The sequence below is a fragment of the Durio zibethinus genome, chromosome 14 (assembly GCF_047325235.1).
Source record: "Durio zibethinus cultivar Kanyao isolate XHJ-2024 chromosome 14, ASM4732523v1, whole genome shotgun sequence".
Classification (NCBI taxonomy): domain Eukaryota; kingdom Viridiplantae; phylum Streptophyta; class Magnoliopsida; order Malvales; family Malvaceae; genus Durio; species Durio zibethinus.
In genome coordinates, this window is record NC_143175.1 from 6,697,904 (window position 1) to 6,718,998 (window position 21,095).

Genomic DNA, 21,095 nt, shown 5'->3' on the forward strand with positions numbered 1-21,095 from the left:
ATTTTCTTGTTATTGCCATTCATTATTTCGTTTTTTTCTCCTTTTCTTTTCTTTCTTTTTTTCTATTTTTTCTTTTTATTTTTTTCTTTCATTTTTCTTTCCCTTTTTTTTCTCTTTTTTTTAAGAAGAATTCAAACTTTTAAAGAACTTTTTATGAAACATTTGCCCTCAACATGGATAGTTTTTTCATGGGTTTCATCATACTTAACCCTTGAATGCACTTCTCTTTTAGCTCCAATATGAAAGATGGTTCTTGGTTAGAGTTTATTTAAAATGAATTCATCAAGCTTAAAGGGGTAAAAAGGGAATCATTTTTTACTTGTGAAAAGATAATGAAATATGGCTATTTGTCATCTCAAGCACAATAACTTAAATTAAAGAGCAATTCTTTTTAAATAAAAGGATTAAAAAAAAATTTTCTTTTTTTTTGGATTTTTTTTTTGTTTCTCTAACTTTTAAGTTCTTTGTTTTTTTTTCAAAGATTTAGGCTTTCTTTTTTGGACTTTTGAAATTGCTATTTAGATTTGTTTGAACTTTTTAAGTGCATAATGTCACAATCATGTTTGTTTTTCCTTTTTTTTTATTGTTATCATTTTCTTCATGCCCACATAAATCATACATAATTCATCAAAAGGTGTTCTAGTTTGATACCATTCGAAAAAGGTCCATATGATGGAAATCATGTTGAAAAGGTATTCAAATTGTTCATATCATCCCACTAAAAGAAATAGTTATGGTATAAGCCAAGTTGCCTTCAAGGCAATGAGTGGTCTTGCTCTTTTAGTTAATGTGCCCTAAAACATTGAACAATAATCACTTTAAGAAGGGGATTGAAATATTATGTGTTTATGGCCAATTGATAAGATTCAGGTGAGTGGTTTTATTGTTAAAACCCAAGCATAGTCTTGACATATATCAAATTATCAACATCAAATTTAAAAAAAAAAAAGCATCGTGTTTGCCAAATTTTCAAGAAATCCAAAAACTTTTTTTCAAAGTAACTGTTTCATCGATCATTGCCTAAAAAAAAATTATCCCTTTTTATATGTTATGGTATAATTAAGTAAAGATGGGATTGAAACCAGTGCCTTCTTGAAACATTAGGTACTTGAGTGCTTTTCATGAAAGCGTTGGCAAAAGGTCTTTTCTGGGGTAGGTTCATTTTAGATAGTGATCAACATTTCTTCGAGAATCGTCATGATGAATTTAAAAACCATGTTATTTTTTCCTTGATTTGAAAAGCATGCTTTTGGGTTTTATTTATGAATAATTGCTCGAAAAATAAATAAATAAATAACTCATTCAAAAATCCAATAATATTGATTCCACACTACAGATACAAATTAGCAACATTATGTGCATACCATGTATGTGTACCAAAAATTCTAAAAGCTTAAGAACTATTCATTCTTAACCATCTAATACTTGAAATTCCTTTTCATCTCTTAACTCCTCAAATTCTGTAATTAGACTCAATATAAAGTAAATTTTCATTGCTCTATAAGCTTCGAAGTCAAAATGCTATCATTGATAAGATCTACAATCTTTTCTTTCAACAATCTACATTTTTCAATCGAATGACCAACTGTTTTCATGTAAAATTGTATGTGCTATTTGGCTCATATCTCTTTGTCGATGAATTTGGGTTTGTTTTCAAAGGCACAAGAATGAAGTACTATTTTTTTACTAGCAAAGGTAAAAGATAAAAAATAGGGATAGAGAGTTTCTCTTGACTATTTTTTCATCTTTCTTGGCTTCTTTTCAATTAGGTAAAAGATTTGGATGCGAGAACTGGATTATGAACAATTATTCGAGGTTGGAGGTTTGCTTGAAACTCCAATTGGCATAGGTAGGAATTTGATGAGGTATTGTTTATGACGGAGTAATAGGGGTCAAAAACTAGGTAACAATGATAATGGGGCAAGACCAGTAGCTCATGGCCCCTCATAATTTGTAATTTGCATATCTATTTTTTTTTTCTTGGATGCCCAATCTTTTTTTGTATCATTGCCATCGAGCTGTCTATTCTTAATTGCATTTTCAATTATCTACCTAAAAATTACTATGTCTGTAAAATTTTTTGTGACATTCTCAATTATTTTGTTATAATAAGATGCTCGAAGAGTGTTAATAAACAATATGGTGATTTTTTTCTTTGTAAAGGGTGGTTGGACTTAGACGATTGTATCTTTCCATATTTGCACATATTCTTTAAAGTTTTCAGTATCTTTTTTCTCTATATTTTATAAAAATAGACAATCTGATGCCAATATAAGATATGCTTGTATTATGCCATGAAAGCTTTAGCTAGATCTTTTCATAAATGGATCTGACTTTTATCTTATTGAATGTACTACTTAGCGAAAGATCATGTCAAATTATCTTGAAAAACATAGATCAACAGTTTATTATCATGGGCATAAGCGATCATTTTTCAATAATACATGGTGACATGGGTAACTAGGCATTTAGTCTCGTTGTACCTTTTAAATTCTGAAACTTTGAACTTTAATGGCATGACTACATCAGGCACCAAGCATAATTCAACTACATCTAACAATCCATAAATATCCATCCTCTCAATGGGCCGTAGCTTTTCTTCTATAAACTTTATCTTGTATTGGGACTCTGAGCCTTTTCTTATTTTTATCACACTTGTTTTAAGCTTTTCTTGTTCCCTTGGATTATCCAAATTGGAGACATTAATTACATCTGATAACTTTATCTCTGTGGGTGTTGCAACATGCCCAAAAATTGAATAGATCCATGTGTTATTGGCATAGCAATGTAATTGGATGGGCGTTCTCTAATGAAGGGTATAGATAGCCACTATACCACTTAAGAAGATTGGCTTAATATAAGGTAAAATTTGGTAAACACTGGGAGTCATCATCATCTAGTCGTTTATGTCCCTTTTGGGTAGATTTTTCCCTCACTATTTTTTCCCTTTGCCTATTTTCCTCATCATTTCCATCATTGTATTGAGTTGTTCCTTTATTTCATCTTGTACTTTCTCAATCTCATCCATCCTAGTGGTTCGTTCTTCTTTCATAATCCTAACTCAAGCATTCCATAAATGGTAGACAAGTTAATTTGAAATCTTAAGTGGTTGAACTATTTACCATAATTTCAAAATTAGACCTTGGTTTCATTTATTTACTTATGCCATGACAAAAAGAGTTTTTTATTCTTCATGACCCAAAGAAAAAATTGAGAGAACTTAAAATACTTTTTTCTTTTTTTTAACTAAATTTTTTTAACATGTAAACTTAAAAATGCTATTTACAAATCTTTTTAACGTGTAAACTTTTTTAAAAAAATACTATTTACAAATGTACAATTGATGCATGACATGAATAGAGGCATCAATAAATTTATGCATGAAAGTGTAATGTGAAGCGAGATAAATTTTTCATATATGCATGATCCCATAATAATAATAATAATAATAATAATAAACCTTAGTAATTTAAAATCCCGTTATTTTTTTTCTTTCAATAAACCATCTTTCTTATCAAGAATTTTTTTTTAAATCTTCTTTTTATTTTTTATTTTGGTTAGACAAATGACAACTAATTCTACCCATTTTTTTGGACTATAACACTTTTATTTTCTATTTTTTAAAGAGAAAAAAAGAAATATATATTTTAAAACCTTTTTTTAAATTAATTTTTTTTAAAAAACCCACGGAATATACAAAAATTTAGATAAACATAAAATTATTTAAATAAAAAAATAAAAATGCTTTTTTTGTGAATTTTTTGTTTTAAATTTGGTAGTAGTATATAACCATTTTATTATTTGTCAAATAGATAAATGTTTCTTCACATGCCATAATTTGAGTATTTTTGTACAAAAAGGTTTAACATAACTCTACCCTAGTTGAGCTTGTAAGCTTTACTATATGCTGGGTTATGATTTATAAATTTAAAAGTTTTCAAATTATTCCTTATATAATCATTCATTATAGACTAGTAAAGTACTTCAATCCTTACCTATGATAAGCTACAAATAGAAATGGTTCAATTTGCATGGGAGTATTTCGCTTGCCATTATAAAAGTTATCATCTCATGAAAGCAAAGGTATTTTACTTCTTATAAAAAATAGAGTCCAAGTATATAACTCATATATGTAGTGTAACATGTCATCGTGTGTGCAAGTGCTTCATAATTTATTGAGGATAATATATATAAAATAAATAAATAAATAATGAAAAAGTGACATAATTAAAAATGCAATGTAAGTGATTTTTTTATTATTATTGTTGTTATTTAAAAAAAAAACAAAATTAAAATCAAAGAAATTAAAGTTAAATACCAATCATGATCATTAAATCAAAATAAAAAATAACACGTGATTAATTTTTGCTCTGACTCTAAAAAAAATGATTCCCTAATGGAGTCACTAAGATATCATAACGATTTTAGAGCCACTAGATGAATTTAAAAATAAATTGAGTTGTCATTAATTTTTTTAGTTATGTGTGATTAGTCACCTATTGAAATTTACCTTCTTAATAAAATTTAAAATTAATTAAAATTTATTAAAAAGATAAATTTTTGGTCTGTAAAAATAATTTGGGTTTGAAAGTCGATTACATGTGAAAAAATATTAGCACCCCCATAGCGCTTGTAAAAATGGTACTAATTAATTATGTATTATCTTTTGATTTTGACTAAAATGATCTTAATTTTGGTATTTAGAATTTAATTTCCTTAATTGCTTTAAAAACATATTTTTATTTCTTAGTATGCTTGAAAAATAAATGAGAATCTTACTATTGATAAATCTCTAAAAGTATTTCAGTATTCTGATAATATTAAGAAAAGTCATCTAACCTAAGGATCTCTTAAAAATCACTACTCGAAATTCTTAAAAATCTTATAATCGACAGTTCATATTTATTTTCAATATTTATATTTTAAAAAAATGTAAGATATAATATCTATAATTTAAAATCAAATAATATTTTTAAAAAAATTCATTTATATGTCATTTTTTAAAAAAAGAAAAATTTTTGTCAAAAATTAATCTAAATATTATGATACATTAACGGCATTTTAGATAAATTTTTTTTATTTAGAGATTTTTAAAAAATCACTACTCAAATTTCTTTTGAATCTTATCTTCGGAGATGTCTAATTTACTTTAATATTTGAAAATCATGTAATAATATTATTATCCATAAATATATTTTTTAAAAAATACATATTTTTATATTATTAAGGAAAACTACTCAAAGTAAAGAAAATAATAAAATAAAAAAATTTTGTATTGAAAAGAAACTTCTAAATATTCAAATACTTTAATAATTTTTAGACAAATTTTTTTACCTAGTAAATTCTTAGAGAATTATTACTCGGACTTCTCATAGTCCTATGTCAAAAAATTTCATTTTTACTTTAAAATTTTTTTTTTTAGCCCTTTTTTTTAAACATACATATATTTGTTTTTTTTTTTAAAGATTTGAATGTACATGAATAAACAGAAAAATAACTTAATAAAAATATTAAAAAATAAATAACTAAATAAATAATAAATTTACCTTAAAGAGTGGTCGAAGTTGGTCAACAATACGAAGGCAATTCACTTTCGGTTCTTCTGGTTCAACAAATGGTTCGAGAGGGGTCCCAATGATTTAGACTGATTCAATTGAACCGATTCAATGCTGTGATAGGGGTTGAAAATCGGATTAGGCATCCAGACCCTAAGTCGGGTCGAGCCCACGTGCAGGTCAGCTTTTCTCCTTTTTTTTTTAACTATAAAACCTAGTTTTTTAAATCATTTCAACTCCTTTCCAAAAAAAAAAAAAACTTAAGAAAACCATAAAAAAATCCAAAAGCTTCCTAGAGTCCGGTGCTGTGCCATCGCACCGGCCTCCGTCCACCACCGCCAGCCACTGGTTGCCAGCACTGGTTAAGGCCCAAATTCCACCAAATTATTTCTCTTTCTTCTCGTTTTCCTTTTATCGGTGTAGATTTCCCTAAAAACTAGTGGATTTTCTCAAATCTGGGTTGAAGGTCGCGGTTCAAACCTCCAAAAAACTACCTCCCCTCCGCTTCAAACGCCTCAGCCTTTTAGTATGTTCTTTCCCTTGCCAAGAGTTTTCTTCTTTCCAAAAAGAAGCTTTCAAACCTTTCCAAACACTATATCTCCCTTGACCGAAAACTTCTTGCGATTTTTTTGAACATGGAGGCTTAGCACTGCTGGGTATCGGTGAGGACTGTGTATATTTCTTTAATTTTTTTTCTTTTTGATTTTGAAAGGTTGCGAATGGGCTTCTTTTTTTGTGTTTTGCTAGTGGTAGTGACCTTGGCTTGGGTGCTGATGGGGGGTGGTTTTCTTTTTGTTTGGTTGATGAGGCTTACTTAGTTCAGTTGGAAAATAGGTGAAAGGGCTGGGGTCTTAGGTTGCATGGTGCTGGCGAAGGTAGGGTTGTTTGATGAAAGCTGGGCTTAGAGGATGGTGCTTAGGTGTTTAAGAAAGGGTGGTGCTTGTCGGTCTATTGGGTATCCGGGTTTTGGGCTTGTCTAGAGGTTAGGAGACACAATGCTCAAGGGAAAGGCTGGAGTGAAAGCTAGTATGGGGTTGATGGTCTTGGTCTGGTGTGTGCAATGAGTGGAGCGAGTAGGAGGCTTGACACTTGCCAAAGGTGCAAGGAACTGTAGGGGAAGGTGGTCTATGCTGGGCAAGGTTGAAGACTGGTACAGGGATTATTTGGAGGGGCTTGGTACGTGCAGAGGGATGAGAAGCTAGGATGGTGTTGAGGGGTGCTTGTGCAGGGGTTGTGAAGCATGGGTTCTAGTTGGAAAAGATTGTAATGGGGTCTTCTTCTTCCCCTTTTGTGTTGGATTCAACTGGGTTTTAATAGACGTTTCCAAGTTTTAGGCTTGGGCAAATATCTGGTGGATAAGGTGGAAGTGCCTGGTAGCTGAATTTCAGCTGCCATGATGGCTGGGTAAGGTGGCTCTAAGTTGGAGCAAGGCTAGTGTTGTGCACTGCACCAAGCTTTAGTTCTTATTTTATTTATTTATTTATTTATTATTATTATTATTATATTTATTTTCAAATTAATCAATATTAAAACATGAAATTATTAAATCAAACAAAAAATTGATGTCTTCACTTACTATTTCAACCCTTGGAAATGGGCTTCAAGTAAATAATGTAAAATTATTTGAATTTGTGGTATTATTAACATTGAGATGTGAAAAACAAAATTTTGAGTGCAAAGAGCAGCAGTCATTAAATGCAACACATCTTCTCCAATCATCTCAAAAAAAAAAAAAAAATTTCCATTTTGCTAGTCGATAAAATACTAACTTTAGATAGAACTTTGACTAACTTTTTAGGACACTTAACGGGTAAAAGTTATAAAAATAAGAGACAAAATGTCCCGTTCTTAAAATTTTATGTTGTTTGAAAAGCAAGAGAATGTATGACTTTACATGTCTTTAGAAAATACTATAATTTGGCACCTCTATTGTTTGACTTTAAAACAAGAGTTTTTGAAAAGAGAAGTTCCATTAAAATTTATAGTTTTGTAATTTTTTTTAAATAGAAAATATTATTATAATCTTTTTATATTTCCAATCAACTAATTTTGTATTACCTGATTTCTCATAATATCAAACTTAATAAAAAACTTTAATAATAATATAAATTTTTATTGTATATAGAAAAGTAAAATATGTGTTAGTTTAATAACAATTATCATTTTATTAATTGATTTTTTTTATAATTTAATGAACATTTGGTAACCTAAGAAACTCGATCATAGAATTTTCAAGTTTTTTTTTTTTTTTAATTAAGATTGTCAAAAATTAAAATTTAATTATTAAAACAAAAAATCTAATACTATATTAATGGAACCCACGATTTTTTTTTTTTAGAATTTAAAGTTTTAGCCTCTATATCTCGTTTAAGAGATAAATTTTCTAAAAAAAAAAAGTTCTTTCCATCTTTTTTTTTTTATTTATTTATGTCACTAAACTAAGTATTTTTCATTTTTTGAACACCTAATACTCTCTTTTTCCTTAGTCCAAAATTAGTTTTCATTTTTTTTTTTACTTTTTAACATTAAAACCAAAAAAATGGAATATCAATTTTAAAAAATAGTATAAAATACCTAAAATGATGATTCTTAACTCTTTTTCAAAACTTCACGAAAATCAAATGGAGACAACAACAAGAGACGAGGATGTGTAATTTGAAATGTTTATTTTACATCTAAAGATTTGAAAATTGTCTTTCTTGTGTATAAAATATAAATATTATCATGCAATCAGTGTATATCACAAGCACAATATGTATTTTTTTTAATTTTATTATTATAAAAATTATAAATAAATCATACAAACTTATTACATACACTTTTTGTTCAACCAAGTGAGGTTATATCCTGCAAAGCTTATATGTGAAAACTCTTATAAACTGAATCATGGTCCAAAAAATCCATACAATTAATTATTAATTAATTAAATTATACTAATAACAAACCAATGTAGCTAATGAAATGCATTCAAATTTCAGTCATTTACCATAAGAAATATGTCAACCAATGAACCTTTTGGAGATTTTTTTAAAATATGGGTATTGGCTAGGCTAAAACACAAAAAATCCTTAAATTTTATCATTTTATTTAGATGAATTTTTATATTTTTGTTGTCCGTAAATAAATAATTAACCTTTAATTTGTATCGAAATAAATTATTAACTTTTAATTTTATATTAAAAAAGTTTTTAATTTTTAATTTATACCTAAATAAATCCTTTACATAAATCAACCTTTTTATTAAAACTAAGTTTATTTGAATATAAATAAAATGATGAAGAATTTATTTGAATATAATAAAAGTATAAAATTTATTTTTAAAAAATAAAATAATTTAATATATTTTTAATATTTTAATCTATTGATTAATTATTTTTAAATTAATTACAAAATATAAAGATATTATTTTAAAAAATTGTTACCGTAAACAACTGAACACGTGTCAAGCAAACAATTATTTTTAGATATTGTTTTAATATATTTATAAAATATAGGTATTGAGGTATTGATGTTAATTGATTTAGTGAAATCCAAACAAGTACAATCACAATGAGCCTAGTCTCACTCAAGTAGGAAAAGTTTTATTATGAAAGATCCAACATTATCTCATATATGATCATGTTTACAAAATTTAAAAATTCTAACAGCAATATATTTTAAAACAATAATTTAATTGTTTTACAAAAATAACAATAATTTACTTCAAAATCTAAAGTCCAAATGTGACCCAAGAGTTATTAGTGTCACTGCATTCACCCAATATTTCATTTGCATTCACTTTGGTGGCATGGCCATATGTTACCAATTGGCTGCAATAAGGCTTCTTTGCCAGGGGAAATGTAGTCTTTCCTTCATCTAGGGCAAAGCATTAATCAATTTAAACTAGAAAATTTGACCAAAGTCGATTTTTTTAGATAAATCAAATCAAATTATTCAAAATTTATCAATATTTCAATTAAGCAACGGATTTAGGTAGTTAGAACAATCGATTTGCAGTGTTAGATTTAAGGAACCGAATTAGTCGAAAATTTAATTTATTTTACCCTTTTTGCAGTTTTATTTTATATTTTTACTTTACAACATTTTCCTTTTATTGAAGGGAAACCCTAGCCCCTTAAACTTTCCTAACATTTCGGCATTTCCTTGTGCCTCTTCACACTCCCTCTCCACCACTGCTTCTAAGGATATAAATAATCAGGATTTTTAACAAATCTCTCGCGAATATATTTAATTTTTATTCGTTTATATTTATTTATTAAATTTAATAAATAATATTAAATAATATTAATATATTTTATTTATATAAATAAATTGAATATGAATAGAAGTTTATTTAATTTATTTATATTCATAAATAAATTTATTTAATATTCATGAATTTGATTGTAATTCATTTAAACCTTTAAAACTTGATAATTTTCATCTTTATTATATTTTAATATTTATAAATTATCATATAAAATTTATATCATTAAAAATTATATACGACAGAATAAAAATTATCCCTAACTTTTTAAAATATTATTATGACATTATTTTATATGTGTTTAAAAATAAATGCTTAACTAAATTAATTTAAATGTAGAAATTTGAAAAAAGAAAAGTTTACCTTAACATCTATCCCACATCGGTACAACATCAATATAAGAGGAAAAACGAATCTATAAATAACCTTTGCAAAGCGAGGGAAAACTTTTGAAAAGATGTCTGACATTGGCCCACTGTACAATCGGCTTTAAGTAGAAATGACTACCACGTATTGGAATTGGACGTTACCTGTTAATATTCAAGTGGTTTTTCTTTTGTTATTCTCAATGGTACAGGTAAGAAGCTCGTAATGGGTTTGTGATCGACTAAATGCTCGATAAATAACGATAAATATAAACGAACCGAGTTTCAACAAATAATTTGTTCGAGCTTGTCAAAGTTTAACGAACCAAACTGGAACAACAGAGTATTCGGTTCGGCTCAGTTCATTTACAGCTCTTTAACTGTTTCGTCCGTCTTTCACCAGTAGCCTATCCAACTCTTGTTACACTTTCGCCTCTTGATCTCTCCAGCTCTCTTCACGCCATCTCCCATTCTTGGTGTCTTCAACTCTTCACCCTCTTCGTCTTTTCACTTTCGAGTTTCGAAACTTAACAGCCGTTCAGCCAAGTTTGGCACGAGCATCACGGATGACCACCGGTCCACAGCATAACTCCACAGCTCCACTAGAAGTCCTCCATGGCTCACCGTTAATCAAAGGTCAACTGGGCTTTTGTATTTCCTTGTGAACAACAGAACAAGAAACAGGTATTTTTTCCTCTTTTAATTGATGACGATGATATTTGTTAATAATTTCTATATATGTTGAACAAATTGATTATTGAGATTTGTTATTAGTTGTTTTGCAACTTTAATTAATTTTAAAGATCTGTCTTGTGTATTATTAATTAATTTTAAAGACATTTGAGTTTTTCTTATTTTTAATATTCGTGGTTATGAAAATTCATTGCTAAGCAATTTCAATATGCTTTACCTAGTATACATTCATTGCTCAGAACTAAAAAAATCACGAAATTGGCGGACCTAAGTTAGTTCGGTTAATTTCGATTTTCAACCTATTAATCGGTTTTCATTTATCAATGCATGAAACTGATTTAATTTAGTTGGTTTTCAAATTTTAAATTAAATTAATTAAATCGAGCCCCCTCCGGCCCCGGACGGGCGTTACGGTCGCTTCGTCCCCCTTATCAGGCGGACGAAATGATCGGTGTCGTCTCATCCGTTGCCGAACAACGAACCCCCGGCTCGAATCGCGCCAAGGAATCGAAATGAAACTAGAGCGCGTGCGCCGTCGCCATCTCGTTTGCGGTGCATGCGCTGGTAGCGTCGCGAGTCATTTTATCGCGAAAAAATAAAACGATTCTCGACAGCGGATATCTCGACTCTCATATCGATGAAGAACATAACAAAATACGATATTTGATGTGAATTACAAAATCTCGTGAATCATCGAATCTTTGAATGCAAGTTGCGCTCCAAGCCATCAAATGTTTTATTTTACTTTCATTTAGTGACAGATCCACAAAAATAATAATCACGTGATAAATGATAAGAGAAACATTAAAATGTGTGGTATCTCGAAATAAAAAAAAGTCTAACTAATGCAAGAATTAAAGGAATTAATTAAGGTTAAGTTTATTATTATATTGTTATATAATATTAAATTTTATCATTATATTTTTAATTTTATTGATTTTTGTATAAAATGTAATAAAATTAAAATATTTCTTGAAAACTCCATTAATGCAAATTATAAATTACGTTAAATTTATTTATATTTTAAAAACAATAAAAATAAAAGTATAATTATAAAAATTTGTAATAAAATTAAAATACTTTATTTTGGCAATATGTTCAAGGTGTCCTCAAATTTGCTTGGATGTAATTCATTCTTGAGTGCTATTAAAGACATAGTTTTTCGCATCAACCTAATACATTCAAGATTATTTTTCGAAACGTACCCATAAAATTCAAATCTTTTTTTGGAGAAACATAAAAATTATCTTGATTGACAAAGAAAATGATTTTTTTCTTTTTACCAATTAGACTAACTTTGTAGGTTGAAATTGGAGTAGAATAATAAAATTTAACTTAGATCCATAATAATATAATGAGGAATTTAGCTTTAATCACGCAAATAAAATAATCATGATGTTACAATTAATTATCATAATCAACGAAATTTTTGATGTTATATTTAATACATAAGATTATATAAAATAAAATAAGATAATATTATGAATATGATTAAATTAAATAACGTCATTATATCTTATATTTGATGTGTGCAAAAATTATAATATGATAATTTATTTATTAGTGAAAATTATTTATTCTCAAAATTTATATAATTTAAATTATTGATATGATTTTTAAAGTTATAATAAAACATGTAAATTTAATTTCGTGGATTAAAAATAATTTTGTTCACGTTATTAAGATTGAATAATTTTATATTAAGAGGATAATAATTTTTTTTGTATTCCTATCTTTTTATATATATATATATATATACAAATCAAACATAATTTAAGATAATTATCATCCTATGTAAGATTTTATATTTAAATTTTGTTGTGAGTTGATTTAATTATTTAGTTATGTTTTAATTTGTTAGTTAATTATTTGTGATAGTAATTTGATTATATTATATAATAATTAATTATTTAATTGATTATATAAATATAATACTTATTTATAATTATAACTCTTAAAAAATATATATCACAGTGACATTTTGTGGGCAATTGCATCATTACTCCAACTAAAAAATATCGGACGAAATAATCGAAAAGCCATTAGCCATCAAGTTAGCTTTGGCCAAGGAATTGGGGTTTCATCCTTTTGAGTTTATGGACACGTAGGCATAGGGTTTAAAAGCATGATGTTGTCGAAGAGTTAAGACTCAACCTGCCGAGACATAATTGTTTTAATCAAACACAATGGAGTGTGTGAGACAATGCCATGTGTTGTGGCTCCCAACAACATTCAGTTGAGTCGTCAAGATCATTGTTTTTTGAATTTAGATGTGAAAATGTTTGTTCCTTGAGTGGAGTTTACATTGTATATATTTTAATGGTATAATATTTAAATAAATTTTTAAATTTTATTTTAAAATATAAATAAGCTCTTAATTTTTTATTGTATGAATTTAAAATTATAAAATTTTATTTTATTGTACTTATAATTTTGACAGCATAAAGTATTTAATTTTTTATTTAAATTTTTTAATTTGATGATTTAATTTGTAGAAATATTTATTTAGACTTATTTGAATGAAATAAATGAAAAAAATTTAAGAGAATACTATTTCAAAAATTTTATCAATTAGATATTATTCATCTAATTTTAGGATTTAATAAGTATGATTACAAGAAAATAAAAGCTCATAATTTTAATTTCATGAAATAAAAGATTGAAGATTTATTTATATTTTAAAATAAAATTTGAAAATTTATTTAAATATTAAATCTATTTTAAAATTTAAAGTTACATAAAAATATATCACGTATTAATAAAATAATACTTTTAGATGAGATAACTCAAATTTGGCTCAAAATTGATGGACAAACTAATTCAAACTCGAAATTAATTATTATATGGTAAATATTGAAGTTTAAAAATAATATAATTTCATTTGGACAATAAAATTTTCTTACAGAGTTCTAAGTTTCAGCATGTAAATAATAAAATTAAAAATATTATACTCTATCCTTCTCAAATTCATTGTCGCATTTGATCTTTACAAAGTTCTAAAAAAATATTAATCTCAGTATATTTTATATTAAAATTTAAGTTATCTTCATAGAATTTGATTGTTATGATTTTTAATGTTAAAATATAAAAAAATTAGGTGCTAAAAACATAATTTTTGAAACATTTATCTTTTTCGCCACTTCCTCTCTCACGGCCTCACCATTTCTCCCTTCCCCTCTCTCTATTTTTAAAATTTTTTTTATATATTATTTTAAAAATAAAAATTAATTAAGATATTCAGATAATGTTATTTTTTATATTTTTTTGTTTCACAGTGGTATATTAAAATTTTGTTAAAATTTTTTTTATTTCATATATGATATACACGTGTTTTATATTTTTATTTAATTGATCAAATGTTAATTGAATAAATTAGTTCACCATATTAATTGATTGTTCAAAATATTACCTAATTTAAAAGATTAGGTAGCAATTTTTATATTTTTTAGTTCATATATGAATTTGGATATATTTCAAATTAACAAACTATCATTTAACCATATAAAAAAAATACGGAAAGAAATAGAGAAGGCTCTTTGCATTGGCGTGCGAAAGAGCCATTCGGCTGCGGCCTGTGGGAGGTCTCATGATTTCCAGAGGGGACAACCCTAGGTCCTTGACTCCATGAGTGTCATTTTACCATATTTTAAAAATAAAACAAAAATATTTGGGCCAATTAAAACACTTTGGTCCTTACATATATTTAGTATAAAAATTAAACTTATTTTGGGACTTTCTCTTTCTTCTCTCTTTCCAACAGGGCTTTGTTCCTCTGCAAATGCACACGCCCTTAATCTCAAGTCTCTGTAAATCCAAGTAAGCTTTACTTTTTTTTTTTTAATTTCCTTTTAAATTCTGCATTTCATTTTTACTTTTTTTTAAGGTTTTATTCTTTTTCTTGATGTTGTTGTTGACAGTTGCTTTTCTTGGTACTTTTTATTATTCTCGGTCTTTGTTTTGTAATAAAGAAAAATCCTCAGCTTTGATCCTCGTCTGGGTTTTTATTTGTATTTTCATTCCGATTTGTTTCAATATTTTTCTTTTTAGCTCTCATTTTAAAGTCTTTGTTTTTGTTTCATGCAAAACGCTCATCCTTTTCTTTTTAATGGTGTTATAATCTGAGGATTTAGTAATGCTTATGATTCTTTAAAATTTTTTGTTTTTTATTTGGTCTATGGACGCTAAAGTTGTGCCATTTCAATTTGCTTGCAACAGATTATAACGCTATTGGCCTTAATCTTCTATTCTTTTTAAATTTTCTTTAGTATTTTTCACACCAATTTTTTTCTTTTCTTTTTGCCCCAGTTTTAGTGTATCTGATGACAGTGAATTACTGGGTCTGATTTGCTTCTTTACTGTTTTCTTCTCAAGTTTTTTGCTTTCTGCCTTCTGGGTTCTTTTTGAATGACTGTTAAAATGTGGATTCTTTTGTAATTTTAGGGTTTTGCGTTCTTTTCCTTAGTTTTGTAGGAAAATCGTACTTTTTATTGGTTTTTTGAGGTGGGATTTGTTATATTAGTCTTTTGGGTATTTTAGTTTATCCAATGCAGGGTTTGGATTTCAAGAACTTTGTATTAGAGGGAAGTTAGTGGTCTGCCCTGTGCATTTGATAATATCATTTACTTTTAAGAGAAGAAGATAATTATTTAGTTTTGTCTTCATATAAACTTGTTAGGTATATGAGAAAGATGTTTTCCTATCATTTGAACTGAAGATAGTTGAAATGAATGGCTGGGTTTAAATTCAGACTTCAGCATTTCAGGTTCTTGTTTTCAGGGCTGACTGATGAAGCTTCAGGTGTTTAGTCATTCAGGTGGGTATCAGGTGAACTTTAGGATTGATGTCGTCGTTGGCTAAGGAATTTTTGTCTGGGAATTTGGAAAAAGTGGCTTAAGTAAAAGTAATTCCATGGAAATTCAGACAGTGGGGTCTCAAGATGATAGTGGTAGTAATGGCAAACAGTCACAGTTTCAGCAGTTAACACGGCAAAATTCAATGTATAGTCTCACGCTGGATGAGGTTCAAAATCAGTTAGGTGACCTGGGAAAACCTCTGAGTAGCATGAACCTAGATGAGCTTCTCAAGAATGTATGGACAGCTGAGGCTAACCAGAATTTTGGTATGGAAACTGAAGGCACAACACTGACCAATCAAACTGCTCTGCAGCGTCAGGCAAGTTTGTCATTAACTAGTGCTTTGAGCAAGAAGACAGTTGATGAGGTTTGGAAAGATATTCAACAGAGCAAAAATGATGGGGAAAAGAAATCTAGAGAAAGGCAGCCTACCCTTGGAGAAATGACATTGGAGGATTTTCTTGTGAAAGCAGGAGTTGTTGTTGATGCATCTACGGATAAAAAAGGCGGTGGATCTGTTACTGGGGTTGATCTAAGTGTTGCGCCTCAGTTTGCACAAGAAGGTCAGTGGATGCAGTACCCACAGCCACAATATCAGCATCCACAACAAAGTATGATGGGGGCTTATATGCCAGCTCAGCCTCTGCCACAGCCTTTAGCTATAGGGGCCACTGCTGTAATGGATGTCTCTTACCCAGAGAACCAGGTGCCATTGCCTTCACCTTTGATGGGAGCATTATCAGATTCACAAGAATCTGGAAGGAAAAGGGGTGCCCCTGCTGACATGGTTGAAAAAATTGTTGAAAGGAGACAGAAGAGGATGATAAAGAACAGGGAGTCTGCAGCGCGGTCACGAGCAAGGAAGCAGGTTAGGTTTCATTTGTTTTTATTTCTCAAATTTGACAGTGATGCTGTTCTTTTTGCATCTCTTTTTTTTTTTCAAATGTTTTATTATCTTCTTTTCTAAATTATTTAGTGACGTGAAAGTTACTTAGAAACAGGCTTACACTAATGAATTGGAGAACAAAGTTTCACGTCTACAAGAGGAAAATGAAAGGCTGAGGAAATGGAAGGTTAGATCTGTCTTATAAGATACTTTCCTGATTCATTTCTATTAATTTGACTATCTTGAAACACCTTTTTGTTTTTAAGGCATAATAGTTGCATTTTTTTGTTCAACCTGTTCTTTGAAGAAAATGATAGACTTTATCTTACTCAAAAATCAAAATTAATATGTTTGTGTTTGTGTTTCCCCATACCTCTTTATTTATTTATGTTTTTTAGTTGATAACCTGTATACGTTATGTCTATATACTCTATTCAAATTTGGGTTGTGGACTATTGAACCATTTTATTAGATTAAGTTCCTTCATTTCCACAGCTCTTGCAAATGTGTACATAACCCTTAAAACTTAAATATGGCCAATTGTTCCTTTAACTTAAGGATTTCCATGATTGATGGATGATTTTAAGCACTTCGACAGCTTAGAGAACTGAGCTTTTTGTCAGTGTGCGATATCAGTTGTATGATATTAATGGTATCACCTAGTTGGGTTGCATTTGTTCTTTGTCAGTTAGATCATGATGTTTATGTTTGTTCCCTTTTCTCATAACCTAAATAGAACACAATATTTGGAGGAAATAGAAATAAAAGTTTATTAAGCCCTGAATGGAACTAAGAGGCAGGCTCCATTTAAATCACATACCTGCTTTCCTTTCCATTATCCTATCATGTAGTACCTGGCAATGGTGAAGTCTTTGCATCCAGCTTGTCGGTTGGTAGGTGCTACCTTAGGTTGCTTGTCGACACCATGAAGTGTGCATGACGTAACACTTTTCATTTATGATAAAACAGTCTGTGGCATTAAAGCAAGGTTTTTAACCATTATCTATGTATATATCCTTGTCTTCTTTTGTGTGTAATAAGTATGTTGAAAACTTCTGATAGAAAACTAGTTTAGCAATTATCTTCCTGTCTGTAACATAAAACCCATTTCCAGTGAAAGGGAAGTGAAAATTTTAGTTGGTGCACTTGTTACCAAGAAATATGTTCACTTTCCCATGCTTGGTATCCTTTAAGATTGTAAGTTATTCAACCTCGAACAAACTTCCAATAGGTGGAGACTGGAGAGACCAACTTGAATATAGGGCCAGAACAGTGTCCAATCTTAACTACCATGGATAACACCAACTAACACTCCCTTTACATATAGACCCAAAACTAATAATTGAGACAATTAAGCTTATCATTTAGATTACAGAAATGAGGGTAGCAAACACTAGCAAAAATGGGGCAACAAAGAATCTTGGATGTGATAGCATGTTAGTGTTCAAAGTAAAACCAAATAGCAAGAGGTTGGGGGGCACCCTGAATATAAGGGCCTAGCAAGCTCTAACTAAACTAATATGGATATACTACTTAATAGAGACCTTTATCATGATGATTTAGGATGAACTGTTTCTTAAAAAGTTGCTAGAGACACTCTTAGATGAATTTTACCAGAAGATATATAAATCTTGCTGTAGGACAGCTTTTTGCCAATCGCATAGTTTTATTTGCTTTTTATTCCATACACAAAGTTGTATTGGAAACTTTGATATCTCTAAAATGAGTTATTAGTTAGGTTTAGTCCTCTAATTTACTTTGTTGTTATTAGTGTGATCAATTTATTGCACAAATTTTGTTTTATTAGTTCCTGATTTAAGGCTTCTACTCCTAGTTGAGAATGCTGCATCTCAGTATCCTAAGTTAAGTTTGATGCATTCTTCAATTTAGCTAGGGTTGTTGGTTTATGAGAATTCAAAGTTTGTTCTGCTTCATTTGATTGGTCCAAAGTAGTGAACCACCATAATCATGTTCTTCATTGGGTTTTAATCCTACCTTTTGCTAAATCCTAATTACTGTTCTCTGAAAAAGTTAAAGAATGCTGCTCATAGCCCAAAAAAAAAAAAAACAACATTTCTGAACCTTCAATCATATCCTCTACCATGCTCAGCCAAATCTGCCATTAGATGTTATTCTCTATCAGATGTTAACATTTCCTATCCTATATTGGTCTTCCTTCGCAAACTCTTAATCTCTGTCTCGAACGCTAAAGTCCCAAATCTTTCATGCAGCCAATCTGTTCATTTGAGTTAGGCTACATCCAACCAAGTTATATTCTTATGTTTTTTAGCGCACAAGGTTGTTGGTGCTGTTCTGTTTTCATTTTTCTTAGTTTTAAGTGTTAGTCTTCTTGTTAATTTTAGAATAGCTGGAATTTTCGGATTATATATATATATATATATATATTTATTTATTTATGTTATTAGGTTTTTATTCTTCTTAGTTTCCAATTTTGAATCTCAACTCTCAATTCCATGCAAAGTGAGGGTACTCAGTAATTCTAAACTTTCACCATCCTACACAAATCCCTCAACCTTGAATCCCTCCTACAAACCCTTATGCTGATCAAACCAATTTACCAACAGACTAAACCTGAGATCCTTAATTTACTGTGCAAAGTACAAGAAACAGCTGCTGACAGCAGCTTTGTTTCCTTATTTTTGTTCTTTCAACCCTTAAATTTCAAACTTTCCCATTTTAAATCCACTGCCAAACTGATGTTTTCTTTCTCATCCAATTAAGCTTTAAACCATACTGCACATTGCACTCTGTACAATCTACTTTTCCTGATTTGGGACATCCCACTCCCTGGAAATATTGAAACATTGAAACTACACTTTCCGTCGATTGTGGAAACTGCTTTCCTTTCCTGGGGGTTTTGGGTTGATAAATGCCTTTATTAATGGACAAAAGGATAAATTGTTGGTTTGCCTTGTTCCTCTCTTTCATTCTTCTCATGCAATTCACCTGTCTAAGCTGACCTAATTTAACTTGCACTTTAAATTGGGCCAATCAACTGAGATTAGAATTTAGAATTTCAGTGATCTTCTAATATGTCTATTTGTATTTTTTCAGAAGTGAACAAATAAAAGCACTAAAGTGGCACCCCTGAATTCTAACCCTATTACAAGGCTAACACCTATTAAAAAGAAAATATTAGTAATCTTGTGATATTGCAACTCTTGGTTCTCAAATTATCAGTTTTGCTGTCAGTAAAAGATGACAAATTGGCATGGGGATGATGTTACATTTTGCGAATTGTATTCTTTCCGATACTGACGATGCTTAGTCAGATTTCCTCTTGTAAAAACAAAATTTTCCCTCTTTTTTTGGTTTGGATGCTATGTCCTCTTGTTTGGTCATCACTCATCATTGTAAGATATAGTTTGCTTTCCTATCACTTGTTATTTTGGTTAGGGAGTAAGACAAGAAGAAATGGTATTGAAGAAGTTTTAATCTTTCCGAAAATCTCTCCTTCAATTCACTTTTGCTTCTTTGTATAGTTTTCATTCATGTTTTCATATATAAATATTGTGACGTGTAATGCATGCATGTTAATATATTTGAAAGTCATATATATATGTACTTTTTATTCATTGGTGTATTATTTTCATTCTTGGTTTCTTATTTTAATATTCTTAGGAGCTGGAGATGCTGCCGCCTTGTGCTCCTCCTCCTGAGCCGAAATATCAGCTTCGTAGAACGTCATCAGCCCCATTCTAACAATTGCCTCGTGGCTAGTGTGAAAATTTTGCATATACTTAAGTTGAGGCATAACTTAAATGAGCGCCACAATCTGTATCTTTCAGAGGCAGCTTTTGTGTGATATGCAGGTTATGGCTGCTTCTTCCTTCTGAGAGGTTTTTCATGCATCTCCTTTTTTACTGTGAAATCAATTCAACTACAAATTTTCATGTTACCTTTCTACGCTTTAGACATTGAGTGTTAAGATAGCACGGTTTTTCCTTAAATGTGTATGTAGTTTTCAACTTTTCCTTCCCCCGCTTGATATGAGCATTTCGCCATTTTGACCAAGTTTATAAAAATAAGAAAGAACACACACATACATATATATTTATATACATATATATAGGTATGTAAGTAATGCATGTAGATCTGGTAATTTGTATATTTGTGTTGTATTTTTTTTTATGTTAAATACATATAAAACATGAAAATAGTTATTATAATTTATGTTAACATGTTAAACACGAAATATATTTTTTATTTTAATATGATGGGAGAACTTATTTATTTTGTATAACCTTAGGGAAAATATTTGTAATTTATTGAAAGTTGGGTCTTAATTTACAATTTTTACAGTGCTTGGTTTGGACATGAAGTTGAAAGAAACTGAAAGATTTGATGCAAAAAGCATTAGAAATGAATCATTTAAATCTATGGTTTTGAGTATAATCAATGATGAGTATGTATGATTTTGACCAATATATGAAAATCACTTCTCATAAAGGGTAAATGACGAAAGAGAAGTTACAG

General features: G+C 29.2%; 1 protein-coding gene and 1 pseudogene across 4 annotated transcripts; both read left to right on the forward strand.

The window, feature by feature from the left end:
• The first annotated feature begins 11,461 nt into the window (after positions 1–11,461).
• LOC149515004 (5.8S ribosomal RNA) lies at positions 11,462–11,619 on the forward strand (annotated as a pseudogene).
• A 2,903-nt stretch (positions 11,620–14,522) lies between these two features.
• LOC111294984 (ABSCISIC ACID-INSENSITIVE 5-like protein 2) lies at positions 14,523–20,633 on the forward strand. Of its 4 annotated transcripts, none has more exons than XM_089743353.1 (4): positions 14,523–14,675; positions 15,636–16,580; positions 16,714–16,785; positions 20,241–20,633. In XM_089743353.1, exons 2-4 carry the CDS (start codon positions 15,768–15,770, stop codon positions 20,319–20,321), a joined length of 966 nt encoding a protein of 321 aa, XP_089599479.1. In that variant the 5' UTR covers positions 14,523–14,675; positions 15,636–15,767; the 3' UTR covers positions 20,322–20,633. The 4 variants fall into 4 exon arrangements, with proteins under 4 accessions (XP_089599479.1, XP_022744036.2, XP_089599481.1 ...); XM_022888301.2 differs by having other exon boundaries at positions 14,529–14,675; positions 15,535–16,580; XM_089743355.1 differs by having other exon boundaries at positions 14,539–14,675; positions 15,622–16,580.
• Positions 20,634–21,095: the final 462 nt, after the last annotated feature.